Consider the following 17527-nt stretch of genomic DNA (forward strand, 5'->3'; position numbering starts at 1 on the left):
TCAAGTTTGTGACACAATACCTCCCTTGCATAAAGCCATGCTGGCTATCCCTAATAAGTCCGTTCTTTTCCAAATGTTAAAAATACCTTGTCCTGAAGAATCTTCTCCAATAATTTTCCTATCACTGACGTAAAGTTCACCAACCTATAATTTCCTGGACTATCCTTGTTGCCACTACTTAAACATAGGAACAATGTTGGCTATGCTCCAGCCTTCTGGGATCTTGCCTGTGGCTAAAGAGGATACAAAGATCTCTATCAATGTCCCAGAAATCCCCTAACTCGCCTCTCAGTATCAGTCCCTGTTTCTCAAGACATCTAACACCACTTCCTTCTTAACATTGACTTGCCCTAAAATATCAACATATTTCTCCCTAAACTTATCATCATCTACATCTTTCTCCTTGGCAAACAGTGATGTGAAGGACCTCAACCATTTCCTCTGGCTCTACATCCTCCTTTAAATTCCCTCCTTTGTCCTTGAGTGGACTTACCTTTTCATTACCCTCTTGTTCCTAATATATGTTTAAAATGCTTTGGGATTCTCCTTGCCAAGCACATTTCAAGGGCCCTTTTAGGCTCTCTAATTCCTTACTACATTCTTTCCTGCTTCCTTTACATTCATCAAGGGCCTTGTCTGATTGCAGATTCCTGAAACCCTACATTTGCTTCCTTGCACCTTTGTTGAAACTTTCAATACCTCTTGTCATCCAGTGTTTCTGAATCTCGACTTTCATCCTCAATGGAATATGTTGGCCTTGAACTCTGAACAACTGGCCTTTAAAAGATTCCCTCATGTCGGATGTGGATTTACTCTCAAACAGCTGCCTTAATTTTATTTGTCCAGTTCCTATCTAATACTGCTGTAATTAGCCGTTCCTCAATTTAGCACCTGTAGCTGAGGGCCAGTCTTATCTTTATCCATAAGTATTTTAAAACTTATAGAATTATGATCATTTTTCCCAAAATGCTCACCCATTGAAACTTCAATCATCTGACCAGGCTCATTCCTGAGTTTAGATCTAGTACAGTCCCTTCTCTAGTTGGACTGTCTATGTATTGTTTTAAGAATTTTAAGAATCTGGATGGACCTAACAAATCCTGCTCCATCAAAGGTTCTGGCAATAATGGAGCCCCAGTCAATAGTGGAGAAGTTAAAGATCAGCTACGATGATAACTCTGTTGTCTTTACATCGTTTCATGATCTGCCTACGTACCTGCTCCTCTATCGCTTATTGGCTGCTGCCAGTATAATCTCATGATAATGATTGGACCTTTCTCTTTTCCCAGTCCTACCCATATGGCCTCACTGGATGAGCCTTCCAAGATGTGCTCTCTTAGTGTAGCTGTTATATTCTCCTTAATCAGTAATGCAACTCCCTCACCCCCACCCCTGACGGCTGAACAAAGAACTGCATAGCATAATGAGCTGGTGGAGTGAACTGTGATTCATGTGAGGTGAAGGAAACGAAGATGATGAATACATTTATAAATAAAAGGCATCAGAGTGTCAGATCAAAAGACTAGGTTTATCCTCAAACAGACTGTGTTGACTGCAATCATTATCGCTACACATTATCGCATCAGATACATTGGATGGAACGGCTTGAATTTTTGTAAAGGAGAAGTGTTTCTGTAATTACAAGAATGGCAGATGTCTGAATCTGTAAGTCATGCCCAAACCCAACTCCTTTGTTACTACTTATGTGGGATGTGGGGATTGTGGTGGTGGTGCTGGGGTTGAGATGAAACAGGGAGAGAATGAGAAAAACAGAGAACGAAAGCTATGGATTATAAGTGGAGGCTACTGCATCTGTTGAAGCCTGCCAGGCTGATCTGATTTTCCCTAGTACATGACTGGTGCAGGAATTGATGATTCTGTCATTCTATAAGTTGTTTGTAGACGTAGTTTGTCCTTTCAAATAGGTAAGATATCTTCTGGCTCTGGCCCCAAGGATAACTTTGAAGGAGGTTAGCAGTCCATTGTAAAACCTGAGGTGAAGTTATGTAAAACCTTTTCATCGCTTCTAAAGATAACTATGAAAGATTTCAAATAGATGTCTAAACTACGAAATTCAACTTGGGTCAATGACTTATGTTGCCAAAGAATTAAGAATTTATTATAAAGTTGGAGATGATCCACAAAATTAATTAGTAGATTCAAGTGTCAGCTTGGCTTAATGATAGAAATGTCGCTTCAGAGCTGGGTAGTTATAGATTTAAGACCCTGTTTCCCCAAATTCCCAAAGGGTTTAGACACAAAATCTGAGCTGAAATTTCAGCGTAATCTGATGAAGTATTAAACAAAAACCTGATATGGCAGTTCACATGAATGCAAAATACCCAATCACAAAATTCAAAGAAAAGCAAAGCAATCTGTCTAGTGTCTTGCTCAATATTTCTCTCTCAACCCAGCACCAATAAACTGGACTAAGTCAGTCATTTATCTGTGCAAATCATCTGCTCCATCTAGCTATGATTCAAAATAAGCCATTAGCTATGAAGTGCATTTGGAAATCTCGATAACATGGAATGCGCTGTAAACATCCCAGACATAAGGCTGGTATAGTAGTGATTATGAGCCTTTAGCTAATTATTATGATGCCAGCTGATAGTAATACTGAACGAGCCAGGTCCCAGAGTGAAACCTGGCTTGTTAGACCATGAGCTTTATAATTATAATTTGTTTACCATGGTGGTCAGTCATTGAACATACTCACAAGAGGCTGCTGATGTACTTTTAACAGTAGAACATCGACGTTTATATCACAAAATGGGGAAAAAAAACTATTTTACACTATATATTAAAATTCAGAAATGGACTTATTATAAATATTACCCTTAACAACAATGTTAACAATACTGGAACCTCAGTGAAGGATCACCCAATTTTCACTTTAAAATTTCTCGTTCAGCGATATGGCTGTACCTAGTTTCTTTCCGGAAAACTTCTACATTCTCTTTAATAAATGTCTCTTTAATTAATGTCTTCTTAAACAAACTGTTAACACAGTTCACTTTGAGTGTTTCTTAAACTCACATATTCAACTGCCCTGTAGGAATTTTCTAACATCTTAAAACCTTCATTTTCTGAAAGAGATAGTAGGAACTGCCGATGCTGCAGAATCTGATATATCAAGGTGTAGAGCTGGATGAACACAGAAAGTTAAGCAGCAGCAGAGGAGCAGGAAAACTTAGGTTTTGGGTCTAAACCCTTCTTCAGAAAAATGAAACAAAAGATTTTTCTGAAGAAGAGTCTAGACCCGAAACATCAGCCTTCCTGCTCCTCTGATGCTGCTTGGCCTGCTGTGTTCATCCAGCTCTACACCTTGTTATATTCATTTTCTGAAACTTTTCTTTTACAAACATTTAAGCCACACAGGACCACTTCTGCTCTGACTGTTTTCAAGATTGATAAGCTGCCTTTCTGATAAAACAGGCCTTTTCCCTCTCTGAATGTCCTAGCTAGAAAGAAATCTGTATACTTACTGATCTTCTCAATGGCTATCTCCTTCTAAAAGGAATATGGTTTCTGTCTCTGTTATGGCTTCGCTGTGTCATAAGACACCTCATTGATACGCAACAGTCCAATTTCTCTTTTTCTCTTCTACCTTGTTTTCTAAAACAGTGAATTATTCACCTCAAGGACTTGAAAAAAAAACCTCATTTAAATACATGTGAGGACCTCCAAACAACCTGGCATCACTCAGAACTCAAAATGTAACATGAAACTAAAATTGTGTTTTTGCCCTTCTTAGCCCAAATAGATCAAACTTCAAAAGCTATGAACGGTCCTGTCTACGATAGAATCCATAGTTCCACATAATAATATATCATGAAAGTTCATCACCAAAAAGGAATATAAAAGACAAAGGCTTTATTTAATGGTAAATCTAGTCATAATCTTAGTAAGCTCACAGTTGGTGTACTGTTTGCTGTTTTGGGTTCCATAATATGTCCATAGGATGCAATGGAGATTCCCAAGAGCTGGCATGAGACACACAACGACATAGAAAGACTTGAGAACTTTCACCAGAGAAACAAAATTATAGGTTAAGTGGGAAGAGGCTATTTCCAATTCACATGAGGACTGGTTCAGGGCTCTTGAGGCTGCACTCGATGGAATTTAGAAGGATGAGGTGAATCTGATTGAAACTTACAAAATACTGAGACCTGGATAGAGTGGACATGGAGAAGGTGTTTCTACTAGTACAAGAGACTACGACCAGATGGCATAGCCTCAGAGTGAAGGGCCAACCGTTTAGAACTGAGATGAGGAAGAATTTCTTCAGCCAGTGTGTGGTTAATCATTGCCACAGAAGGCTGTCATGATCAAGTACTTGAGTGTATTTAAAACAAGAGATAGTTAGGTTCTTGATTTGTAAGGGAATCAAGAATTAAAGGGACATGGCAGGAGAATAGGATCAAGAAATATATCTGCCATGATCAAATGGTGGAGCAGACTTGTTGGGCCAAATTCTGCTCCTTTATCTCATGGTTTTATGGTCTAAGATTTAAGGTCAAACAGTTTAAGAGATTGGGAATAGAAAGCAGAGGGCCTGGGGGCATTTAATGCAATCTTGCAGTTAGTGATTAATACAAAGATAGTTACCAGCTGTTAAAATTGTCAAAAAGATGACTGAGGAAGATAGAAGGATGCAGGAACTTGGGATTAGTAAAGCTGCTTATGCAGAGGGTAAATATTATTATGGGCTGTTTGGGATGAATGATTCCATGTTACAATTCCTATATAACAACAAAACGCATCCTTACCTGCAGCATGTTGAGGAGCAAGCTTCGGAATTTAGTTCCTTCCACCATGAAGAGAGACATCTTGTCACATAGTCTGGCAGCTGTTGAAGCAAAGCTCCTGTCCGTTACAGCCTTGTGATAAATAGTCTTAACTATCTCACTCAGCATCTCTTCTGAGTTGGTAGAGTTTTGTGCCTCCTCCATAAAGGTGGTGAGGTTGGAGTCCACATCACTATTGTTGTTCCTCATGCTGTTGAGGATTTCTATCAACTTGTCCATTTTGGTTCGCTGAGGGTTTGCTGTCTCCATTGAAATTTCATCCTGCAGCATTCAAAAATAGTTCAACCCCACTTAAATGGTATTTTAATTATTTTGCTTTCTCTTCATGCTTTAAGGTTCAGTTACTGTGTTTTTTTAAAAAAGTCAAATAGGTTTGAAATTGAATGGGAACAAAGGATGTAAGATGCAACTAATATAGAAGACAGAAAAATTAGTCTGGAGTCAAGAGGGCTTTTGCCATATTTAATTTGGTCTTACCCTACTGAAACAATACTGGGCCCAATTTTAACTCACTCACAATCCACTTCACTCACACAGAGTTAAAATCAGTTTCACTGGTTCCTGGAAATGAGTCAGACATTTTAAAATTCAAAACTTGTCACTGCATTCTCATTACATAAGGAACTAAACCGGATAGTCATTAAAGACTGGTCTGAATAAATTTAACTAAAAAGTTATAAGTATAAATGTATTGTCATGACCACAGGTCAGATCCTAGACATGGTCATACAGACATAGCTAAGTTTAATTAGCATGTGTTTTTTTTTAAAGAAAAGGACATCCAGCTCAAAGTTGACTGCATATGTAAATTCAGTATGCCACTCTGGAATGTCATATCCGACCAGGTGTCAAAGAAACTGCAAAGAGAACGTGCACTTGAAACAGAATGTGCAGTATCCTGGGAGTAGCTCAGGCTGTGAACATGATTAAAAAAGACAGCAATCTGGATGATATTTGTATTTTGCCCTTTTAAGAATATACAAGGACAAGAATTAAAAGGGAGCTTCAACCCTCGTCTGTGAGAGTTAGTGGCCTGGTGTGCTGTGAGGGTCACAGCTCTGAGAATGGCCATTTAAACACCTTTGCACTGCAGGGAAAGGGAATAGAATTTCTCTCACTGCGCACTGCAAGTCAACCATTGCTAAAAAGAATCAGGATAAAAAACTTCCCACAACCTACAAAGTCATAAATCCCAAAACAGACTGCTCAATTACCAACACTGATACTACCCGCAACGTCCATCTATCTGCCCTCCATAAATAGTGCAGAGACTGATCTGTACATCTTTATGAAGTTTTATCTTTCTGGGCTCACAGTTTATTTTCAACGTGTGAGCAATGTGAGCCGTATTACTACTTCTTCATGCATTTTGCAATGATCATAAATCTCACTTTTGTAAATTTAAGAAAGGCTGATTAAATTGTTTCTTTACGAAACAAAAGTTCTCAGAGAATGAGTCACAGCGAATGGTAATCCAGGAGTGAAGGGATCCTTATTGAAACCAACCTTGCTGCAACCAACTGAAGAGGCATGCAAACGACCAAGGGGAGCCATTGCAAATATAATTCCTGCCATGCTTCAAGTGTTCAGGGGATCTCAGATGGTCAAGGGTGCTGGACCTCTTGCCTCACCTAGGTGGCTGGGAAGCAAGTGTTCCTTGAATTCAAACGGGGAAAACGTGGGGCCAATATACTTACTCATGTTCAGTCAGGATTACAGTAGATTGCAATAAAAACTGAAAGAACTGCAGACTCTGTAAATCAGGAGCAAAAACAAAGTTGCTGGAAAAGCTCAGCAGGTCTGGCAGCATCTGTGAAGGAAAAAAAGAGTTAATGTTTCGGGTCCGGTGACCCTTCCTCAGAACTGAAAGTTCAGCCAGATGCTGCCAGACCTGCTGAGCTTTTCCAGCAACTTTGTTCTTGTTACAATAGATCATCCCTCCTCCTAATTGCTTTGTGTAACTAACTCCATTTCTGGCAATTTAGATGCATTGCATTCGTTACAAAGTAATGACAGAAAATGGACAACTGTCCTAATTTCACACGTCCACTCATGCTCTGGATGCAAGTAAAAGTCAGTATGCCGACCTTTTTTTTGCTCCTCCGAGCATTTGAAAATAAATGATATGTGTGAAACCTATAATTAGTATGCCTTACGTGGATAACATTGTCCAAGACAACAGAAACACAGTCCAACAGATTAGAAAGATGTTAAAACCAGAATAAAATGTCACCACTCAATTCAATGCAGGTAGTTTTACATCATGAGGTTTTTCTGATGAAGGGTCTAGGCCCAAAACGTCAGCTTTTGTGCTCCTAAGATGCTGCTTGGCCTGCTGTGCTCATCCAGCTACACACTTTGTTATCACTCTCAAATTGAAGTTGTTTTTGCCACAACAAATACATTCCTTAAATTTTAAACTTCAGCACAAAAATACTCCCTAAAAACCACGTCGGTGACAAATTTTACTGGATTAAAGGACTAAATTCAGAAATTGAACCAACAGGCTTTCAGACTGTGATTATTCTAATTAGGGCCTCTAACCTTGAGTTCTACCACTCCCACCTGGTGATCCTTTAATTTGAGGAACATGAAGCTCCTTCTACTACTTTCCTTGAAACAAAAATCAAAGTGTTGCTATTAATATGCTTTTTAAAAAACCCTCAATCCATTTACTCCATAGATATTAATCTAGTCCCCTTTAAAGATGCTAATTAACTCCAAATTAATTCCCTTCTTGGAGCATGATCTGAAAATTGACTATTCTTTGACAGTGGGAGGGGAAATCTTTGTCCAATCTCTAATGTTTCTCAAGGCTTGCAAATTTTATCCATGACTTCTAATACAACATTCATTTTCAATTTAAATAGCTTGTTTGCTTCAATATTATTTGCAAGGCAAGTATCATGTCTTTTTTATCTTCTCTGATAAAACTTAATTCAGTCACATGAATCTTTCTTCATAAAAGTCTTTTAAAGCCAGCAATTGTTTTTCTTATGAATTTATACCCTATTTGATTTCGGGAAATGAAAGATTAACTTCATACTTTAAAATTTCACTTATCTGTAAATTATCAGCATAATATCAGCATACTTGTAGGTTGAACCCCATCCAGTTCGAGTCCATGACTTGTCCCATTAGTAGATGCTTTACAGTAGCTACTCACTTTCAGAATAGGACCGACAATGAATATCAAACCTCTTTTTCTAAGATTTCTGCAATATTTTCTTCTCATACATATTTACTGTTACTGGCCATGTATTACTTACTATCCACATTAGATTCATATATTCCCTACAGTGTGGAAACAGGCCCTTCGGCCCAACAAGTCCATACCAACCCTCGGAGCATCCAACCCAGACCCATCCTCCTATAACTCACACATCCCTGAACACTACAGGCAATTTAGCATGGCCAAACCACCTATCCTGCACATTTTTGGACTGTGGGAGGAAACTGGAACACCTGGGGGAAACCCATGCAGACCTGGGGAGAATGTACAAACTCCACACAGACAGTCGCCCGAGGATGGAATTGAACCGGGGTTCCTGGTGCTGTGAGGCTGCAGTGCTAACCACTGAGCCACTGTGCCACCTGGTCCATCTATTGTAACAGCTAATGTACATAATTTATTTAAATTCCCTGAAGAAAATAAACCTCCTTTCAACTTATTATCTGTCAACACAGTTTAGTGTTATCAGTAAATCTGTTACTGATACATCACTAGAAAATTGTAGTAAAGCAGGAGGCCAACCTCTCCATTGTGCTTGTTCTGGCTGTTTGAAAGAACGAATATTCTAATGCAAAGTCCTCTGCTCTTAGTTTGTAAATCTGTCAGTTCCTTATCCTCAAGTGCCTGTCCAAAACCCATTAAAATTATTTATGCAGCCATCTTCCACCACCCTTTGAAGTGCAGCTGACCAGATTCTAACAGCTCTGAGTGAAAACATTGCTGATAACCTTCTCTGGGAAGCTAAAAAGCACCAGTTGCACACCAATAGCAAAACCGTGGAAAGCCATAATAACAATGGATTTCTATCATATATCACTGGTTACATCTGGCACTAATCAGTGTTTGACTTGGAACTTGACTGCATAACTGGAATGCATCTATCAATTCTCAATCCATCCAGATAAGTTACCGTCTATTCCACTATTCTTAACCATCCCCATAATCAGAGGTATACAGCATGGAAACAGGCCTCTCAGTCCAACTTGTCCATGCTGACCAGATGTTCTCCATTAGTCTAGTTCCATTTGCTAGTACTTGGCCAATATCCCTCTAAAACCTTCCTATTCATGATCCATCCAGATACCTTTTAAGTGTTGCATTTGTACCAACTTCCACCACCTCCTGTCGCAGATCATTCCATACATGCACTGCCCTCTGCATGAAAAAGTTTCCCCTTATGTCCCTTTTATATCTTGCCCCTCTCACCTTAAACCTTTGCCTGTTACTTTTGGACTCTGCTACCCTGGGGAAAAAGTCTTGACTATTCACCTTATCGATGCTCCTCATGATTTTATAACCCTCTATAAGGTCACCCCTGCAGGGAAAATAGCCCCAGTCTGTTAGCCTCACCCTGTAGCTCAAACCTTCCAACCCTGGCAACATTCTTGTAAATCTTTCCTGAACTCTTTCAAGTTTTGCGACATGTTTCCTACAGCAGGGAGACCAGAATTGAATGCAAAATGGCCTAACCATTGTCCTGTACAGAACAACATACAACATGACCTTCCAAGTCCTATACTCAATGCACTGACCAATAAAGGCAAGCATACCACATGCCTTCTTCACTGCCCTGTCTACCTGCCACCCTACTTTCAAGGAACTATGAACCTACACCCCAAGGTCTCTTTGTTCGGAAACACTCCCCAAGACCTTACCATTAAGTGTTTAAGTCCTGCTCTGATTTGCCTTTCCAAAATGCTGCACCTCACATTTAACTAAATTAAACTCCATCTGCCACTCCTTGGCTCATTTGCCCATCTGATCAAAGCCCCATTGTACTCTGAGGTAACCATCTTCATTGTCCACTACACCATCAACTTTGGTGTCATCTGCAAACTTACTAACCATACCTCCTATTTTTGCATCCAAATAAAAAGATGAAAGGACTACAGACGTTGTAAATCAGAAACGAAAACAAAAATAGAAACTGATCGAAAATTAAGCAGGTCTGGCAGCATCTGTGGAAAGAAATCAGAGTTAATGCTTCGGACCAAATCATCTTTCTTTATAATTGATGGTAGTTAGGAAAAGGTTAATATCTATGCCGAGGGTAGCACTCTGGTGTGTAGGGGTGGGGTGGGGTGACACACAACAGGTGAAGATAGAACCGAAAGAGTGTGAAAAACAGGTGAAGCAGTGTTTTACCTACACTTCACTCAATCTGGTCTCCTCTACACTGGGGAAGAAAAGTGCAGACTGAATGACTGCTTTGCAGAAAACCTATGTTCTGTCTACAACAGCAACCCTGAGCTTCCAGTTGTCTGCCACTTTAACGACCACCGTGTTCCCTCGCCAACATCTCTCTCTCAGGCTGGCTGTAATGCTCCAGTGAAGCTCAGAGCAAACTGGAACAACAGCATCTCATTTTTTGGGGAACCCTGCAGCCTCTGGACTCAATATCCAGTTCAACAATTTTAAAGCTTAAGCATCTTCTTCCACGTCCTAACCCAACACCCCACACTAGATAACAAAGTGTGGAGCTGGATGAACACAGCAGGCCGAGCAGCATCCTGGGAGCACAAAAGCCCAAAAGGTCTAGGCCCGAAACGTCAGCTTTCCTGCTCGGCCTACTATTTTCCTACTATCTCTGATCCATTTTTTAGCTATTGTGAATGCTATACTTGGAGTTATAAGTGCTGTTTGAGAAAGTATTTTGAATCTAACACAAAAGCATAAACAGAAATTTCTGGAAGGTCTGGCAGCAACTGTGGAGAGAAAGTTAACATTTCAGGTCCAGTGACCCTTCTTCAAAACTGTTGGTAGCTAGGATAAGGTTTAATATTTATACAGAGGGCAGGATGGAGGGGAAGGGCAAAAGTAAATGGTAGGTGGAGTTAGAGCCAAAGAGAGAGCGGAAAGCAGTTTCACAGTCAAAGGACTGGGTAAAGGTTAATCTGGGGTGATGAATAACTGCTAATGAGGGCTATTAGCTGACAATGGCTTATATGTTGTAGCATCCCATGTGATGACAAGGCCTAGTGTTGGGGGTTGGGGCGGGGGGCAGATAATGGGAACTGCAGATGCTGGAGAATCTGAGATAACAAAGTGTGGAGCTCGATGAACACAGCAGGTGAAGCAGCATCAGAAGAACAGGAAGGCTGAGGTTTCGGGCCGAGACCCTTCTTCAGAAAAAAAATTTAATATACTTGCACACACGTTACTTTTTATTATTTTGTACTCTTTTTATTATTAATTTAATATATCTTCCACAACTTTTTTTTTAATATTAGTTCAATTTTATTAATTGATAAAAATTATTTTATTTCCTGAAGAAGGGTCTAGGCCCAAAACGTCAGCCTTCCTGCTCCTCTGATGCTGCTTCACCTGCTGTGTTCATCCAGCACTATACCTTGTTATCTCAGCTACAAAATAGAGATCACTTTCAGAACAAGAAGAAAATACCATTTCAATCACTACACATGATAGGAAATTGCTTAATTTTAGCTGCAACCTGCTTTAAGGAGATACTTAACTGTTTTGAACTCAAGCAAGAGGAAAATTGATTGAAGAAGGTGAAGCCCTATTTACTGTTCCACCATTTGTGAATTTAATTTCTGATTAAGTGGAAGATATATTAAATTAATAATAAAAACAGTACAAAATAATAAAAAGTAACCTGTGTGGAAGTTTTGTTTTCGGAGAGAACTGAAGAAAACAGAGAGGAAAATGAGTACCTTTTCTTTCAGCCTTCTTTTCAGTCTATCTTTGGATGACTCCAAAAGATTAACTTTCGGTTGGTCCACCTGTCGATCTGAAATGCTGTCTTTGCGTCTTATTTCAGAGTTCTGGAGATTCTGTGGAGTTGGGCTGCTGGGTGGATCCGTGGGCTTATGCATCTCCCCAGACACCTGGACAGGGCTATGTGAGGGATCCTCACTTTGGGCATTACTGGTGTCTTTGGCATTCCTGTTCAACTCCTTGTCATTAGAAGAATGTCTTTGGTTGTGCTGCCACCGACGCTGCTGGCTGTAGCCATGATTTGGCGGACCCTGCTTTCCTGCAGAGTGTGGTGTAGGAGTCTGGTACTGTCTTGTGTGATCTCGGTTGTGTTTAGTGTTGCTCGGCTGATGCTCACCATGTTGTTGCTGTACTTTGTTTCCCCCTGGAGTCCTCTGCTGTCTCCTACAAATAAGAGCAATATCCCATAAGCAGGATTCACTCACAAAATAAAAGAACAAAGAAAATTCCAGCACAGAAACAGGCCCTTTGGCCCTCCAAGCCTGCGCCGATCGAGATCCTCTGTCTAACCTGTCATCTATTTTTTAAGGGTCTGTGTCCATTTGCTCCCTGCCCATCCACGTATCTATCCAAACATATCTTAAAAGACGCTAACGTGTCTGCGTCTAACACCTCCGCTGGCAACGCGTTCCAGGCACCCACCACTCTCTGCGTAAAGAATTTTCCACGCATATCTCCCTTAAACTTTCCTCCTCTCACTTTGAACTCATGACCCCTAGTAATTGAGTCCCCCACTCTGGGAAAAAGCTTCTTGCTATCCACCCTGTCTATACCCCTCATGATTTTGTAGACCTCAATCAGGTCCCCCCTCAATCTCCGTCTTTCTAATGAAAATAATCCTAATCTACTCAACCTCTCTTCATAGCCAGCACCCTCCATACCAGGCAACATCCTGGTGAACCTCCTCTGCACCCTCTCCAAAGCATCCACATCCTTTTGGTAATGTGGCGACCAGAACTGTACACAGTACTCCAAATGTGGCCGAACCGAAGTCCTATATAACAGCAACATGACCTGCCAACTCTTGTATTCAATACCCCGTCTGATGAAGGAAAGCATGCGATATGCCTTCTTGACCACTCTATTGACCTGCGTTGTCACCTTCAGGAAACAATGGACCTGAACACCCTGATCTCTCTGTTCATCAATTTTTCCGAGGACTTTTCCATTTACTGTATAGTTTGCCCTTGAATTTGATCGTCCAAAATGCATCACCTCGCATTTGCCCGGAAAGTTTACCTATTACTCTCTTCAGCTCACCAAGCACACTTTTCTATGCAAGTGTGCTACACAATATTTTCCTTAAAGAGTTCGAACATGCTGATATATATTTTGCTGCAGTGCTACTATTTATTAAACAGAAAATTTGTTTTTTCCAACAGTTCAGTGGATGAATATACTCTCTAATATGGATTGGCCCACACAGATCAGAAAGGGCCCTGGATCAATATGGAATTTTCTTTGTGTTGACCTTCTTTGATGTATGGGTCGATGTGAACTTAGCTGCATTTCAGTCATTGCAATCATTGTCAATGAAGGGCTAAAACAAAATGTCAGCCAGGACTGCTCTTCTTGGGCATTATCCAGAGACCTCTGCTGGAATGTGTCTGTATGTGAACGTCAGCTTCCTGTGAAGTACTTCTGAATATCTTACTTTATTAAAGGCACAATACAAATGTAAGTTTCATAGAATCCCCAGTGTGGAAACAGGCCCTTTAGCTCAACAAGTTCACACTGACTCTCAAAACATCCCACCCAGAACCATCCCCCATAACCCACCTAATCGACACATCCTTGAACACTACAGGCATGGTCAATCCACCTAGCCTGCACATCTTTGGACTGTGGGAGGAAACCCACGCAGACATGGGGAGAATGTGCAAACTCCACACAGGCAGTCGCTTGAGGGTGGAACTGAATCTGGGTCCCTGGTGCCATGAGGCATCAGTGCTAACCACTGTGCCACCCCTTTGTCATTTGGTTTCAAAATCCAACTGTAAGATGGCACACCAAGATTGGACAGTATTGGTATTAAGCACACATGTTCATGAGGGACGTGCCATCGGTGTTGTTCTCAACTAATGTCATTACTCCATATTTTCCTGTACAGCAATGATAATAAGAAGCAGAAGCTCTGGCTGATCTTTCTCCTCCTTGTTTTGGAAGATCTATTGTCACACCCTACTGCCGATGTGGTTGGGATTCATTAACTCACCACAGATTAGGGATCAAAACTGGGGCCTTCCTTGTCTGTCTGACTCAGGACAAAACTACTTGTTTACTGACTGAGTCATCCAGGGAGTTCTACCACAGAGAGACCAATTTCCAATTAAGGAGTCACGTAAATCATAATTTGTCTCTCATCTCCTTTTAAGTCGATTTTTGCATTACAATACAGATTGTCATTTTTGACTGGGCCTATTCTGGGAGAGATTAGCCAAGGTGACATCACAGAAAGGTGGTGATATGCGTGAGTAGGTGAAACTAGAAGTAGTTAGAAAGTGGCGTAGAAAGGTTAACGCTGAGATTAGGTAGAAAGATCACATAAACATCACAGACTAATTTAGATTGATGATTCAATTTAATATTTTTCTAATCAACCTCTTGTCACACATTGTTGAAGCAGGTGGGACACAAACCCAGGTCTATCTTATTCAGATGTGTGTGCAAGAACACTACCACTGCGCCATAGAGACCCGACAGTGAACGAGAGGGAATGAATCTGTCTCCACTAAATTCTGCTCGAGTCTCAACAACTCCTTCCCCTGGCAGTCATTCTCAGGGGATACAAATCTACAGTACGCTATAGCCTGCCTTAGACTCATTAGTAACGTTAATTATACTAATCATCTCTAAATCTAGGGGGCATGCATTTTTGGTGGGGGTTGGGGGAGTTCAAAGGAGATATGAGGGCCAAGATTTTTTTCCTCACAGAGAATGGTGGATGTCTCGAACACGCTGCCAGGGGTATTTAAGGGACTTTTACATATGATGGGAACATTTAAGGGACTTTTAGATAAGTACATGACCATGCAAGGAATGGAGGGATATGGACCAAAAGCAATCATGGTCGGCACAACATCGTGGGCTGAAAGGCCTGTTCCTGTGCTGTACAATTCTATGTTCTAATGATTCACTAATCTCAGCTGAGTCTAAACATGGCTCAAAAATCAATGCTCTTTCCTTCATCTCTGACTGGAGTAGTTAGAGGTAGTCTAGATATGTCAGTTATGTCTCATCTGCTGACACACAGTCAAGATTTTCAGTTGGTGTGGAAATGGATTCCCGGTTAAGGGAACGTGATTAGCTGATGACCATTCCCTGATGGTGGGAAGGTCAGGTCATACTTGAGTTTGATCTCTATTTGGCTGACAGCCAGTCTTGGGAGCTGACATATTCCTGGGATGCTATGTTTGGCCTCCAGGAGACTGAGGCTGGTTCTGGTGGACTATCAGCCATTCCCGAAGGGTTGACAACTCTAACAATCAGTGAGTTACTATTTTGATATGATTCTATGAGATGTTTTGTTAAGAATTTGTTGGTCCCACTACTGCCTTAGCGTCATAGAGATGTGCAGCATGAAAGCAGCCCCTTTGGTCCAACTCGTCCATGCTGACCAGATGTTCTATATTAATCAAGTCCCATTTGCTAGCCATTGGCCAATATCCCTCTAAACCCTTTCTGTTCATATACCCATCCAGATGCCTTTTAAACGCTGTAATTGTTTTGAGAAGACTTGTAGCTCAGGTTGAGGTTCTGGATGTGAGATTGCTCGCTGAGCTGGAAGGTTAGTTTTCAGACGTTTTGTCACCATTCTAGATAACATCATCAGTGAGCCTCTGATGAAGCGCTGGTGTTATGTCCCGCTTTCTATTTATCTGTTTAGGTTTCCTTAGGTTGGTGATATCATTTCCTGTTCTTTTTCTCAGGGGATGGTAGATTGGCTCCAAATCAATGTGTTTGTTGATGGAGTTCCGGTTGGAATGCCATGCTTCTAGGAATTCTCGTGCATGTCTCTGTTTGGCTTGTCCTAGGATGGATGTGCTGTCCCAATCAAAGTGGTGACCTTCCTTATCTGTATGTAAGGATACTAGTGATAGTGGGTCATGTCGTTTTGTGGCTAGTTGATGTTCATGTATCCTGGTGGCTAGCTTCCTGCCTGTTTGTCCAATGTAGTGTTTGTCACAGTTCTTGCAACGTATTTTGTAGATGACGTTTGTTTTATTTGTTGTCTGTATAGGGTCTTTTAAGTTCATTAGCTGCTGTTTTAGTGTGTTGGTGGGTTTGTGGGCTACCCTGATGCCAAGAGATCCGAGTAGTCTGGCAGCCATTTCCGAGATGTCTTTGATGTAGGGGAGAGTGGTTATGGTTTCTGGGCACGTTTTGTCTGTTTCTTTTGGTTTGTTGCTGAGAACTCGGCGGACTGTGTTCATTGGGTACCCATTCTTTTTGAATACGCTGTATAGGTGATTTTCTTCTGCTCTGCGTAGTTCCTCTGTGCTGCAGTGTGTGGTGGCTCGTTGGAATAATGTTCTAATGCAGCTTCGTTTGTGGGTGTTGGGATGGTTGCTCCTGTAGTTCAGTATTTGGTCTGTATGTGTTGTTTTCCTGTAGACGCTGGTTTGAATTTCCCCATTGACTGTTCGCTCTACTGTGACATCTAGGAATGGCAGTTTGCTGTTGTTTTCCTCCTCTTTTGTGCATGTTATGCCAGTAAAGGGTATTATTGATGGTCTTGAGGGTTTCCACTAATTTGTTTTGTTTAGTGATGACAAAGGTGTCATCCACATAGCGGACCCAAAGTTTGGGTTGGATGATTGGCAGAGCTGTTTGTTCGAGTCTCTGCATTACCGCCTCTGCTAAGAACCCTGATATCGGAGATCCCATGGGTGTACCGTTGGTTTGTCTGTAGGTTTTGTTATTGAAAGTGAAGTGGGTGGTGAGGCATAGGTCCACTAGCTTAATGATGTTGTCCTTTCTGATGCGGTTGGTGTTGTCTGGTGTATGTGTCTTCGGTTCTTCTAATAGTGTCATCAGTGTTTATTAGAAGAACCGAAGACACATACACCAGACACCACGAACCTCATCAGCAAGGACAACATCATTAAGCTAGTGGACCTATGCCTCACCACCCACTTCACTTTCAATAACAAAACCTACAGACAAACCAACGGTACACCCATGGGATCTCCGATATCAAGGTTCTTAGCAGAGGCAGTAATGCAGAGACTCGAATAAACAGCTCTGCCAACCATCCAACCCAAACTTTGGGTCCGCTATGTGGATGACACCTTTGTCATCACTAAACAAAACAAATTAGAGGAAACCTTCAAGACCATCAATAATACCCTTTACTGGCATAACATTCACAAAAGAGGAGGAAAACAACAGCAAACTGCCATTCCTAGATGTCACAGTAGAGCGAACAGCCAATGGGGAAATTCAAACCAGCATCTACAGGAAAACAACACACACAGACCAAATACTGAACTACAGGAGCAACCATCCCAACACCCACAAAACGAAGCTGCATTAGAACATTATTCCAACGAGCCACCACACACTACAGCACAGAGGAACTACGAAGAGCAGAAGAAAATCACCTATACAGCGTATTCAAAAAGAATGGGTACCCTATGAACACAGTCCGCCGATTTCTCAGCAACAAACCCAAACAAACAGACAAAAAGGGCTCAGAAACCATAACCACTCTCCCCTACATCAAAGACATTTCTGAAATGACTGC

General features: G+C 41.1%; 1 protein-coding gene across 10 annotated transcripts in view; it reads right to left on the minus strand.

Moving 5' to 3' along the window:
* ctif (CBP80/20-dependent translation initiation factor) overlaps positions 1-17527 on the minus strand; it is a 357703-nt gene that overhangs the window by 26599 nt on the left and 313577 nt on the right. For all 10 annotated transcript variants that reach the window (XM_059649773.1, XM_059649791.1, XM_059649797.1 and 7 more), the window contains 2 exons: positions 11718-12165; positions 4773-5072 (listed from right to left, as the gene is read on the minus strand). In XM_059649773.1, coding sequence (XP_059505756.1) covers positions 4773-5072; positions 11718-12165 — 748 coding nt within the window. The remainder of the gene's footprint in view (positions 1-4772; positions 5073-11717; positions 12166-17527) is intronic.

The sequence above is a fragment of the Stegostoma tigrinum genome, chromosome 1 (genome assembly GCF_030684315.1).
Source record: "Stegostoma tigrinum isolate sSteTig4 chromosome 1, sSteTig4.hap1, whole genome shotgun sequence".
Classification (NCBI taxonomy): Eukaryota; Metazoa; Chordata; class Chondrichthyes; order Orectolobiformes; family Stegostomatidae; genus Stegostoma; species Stegostoma tigrinum.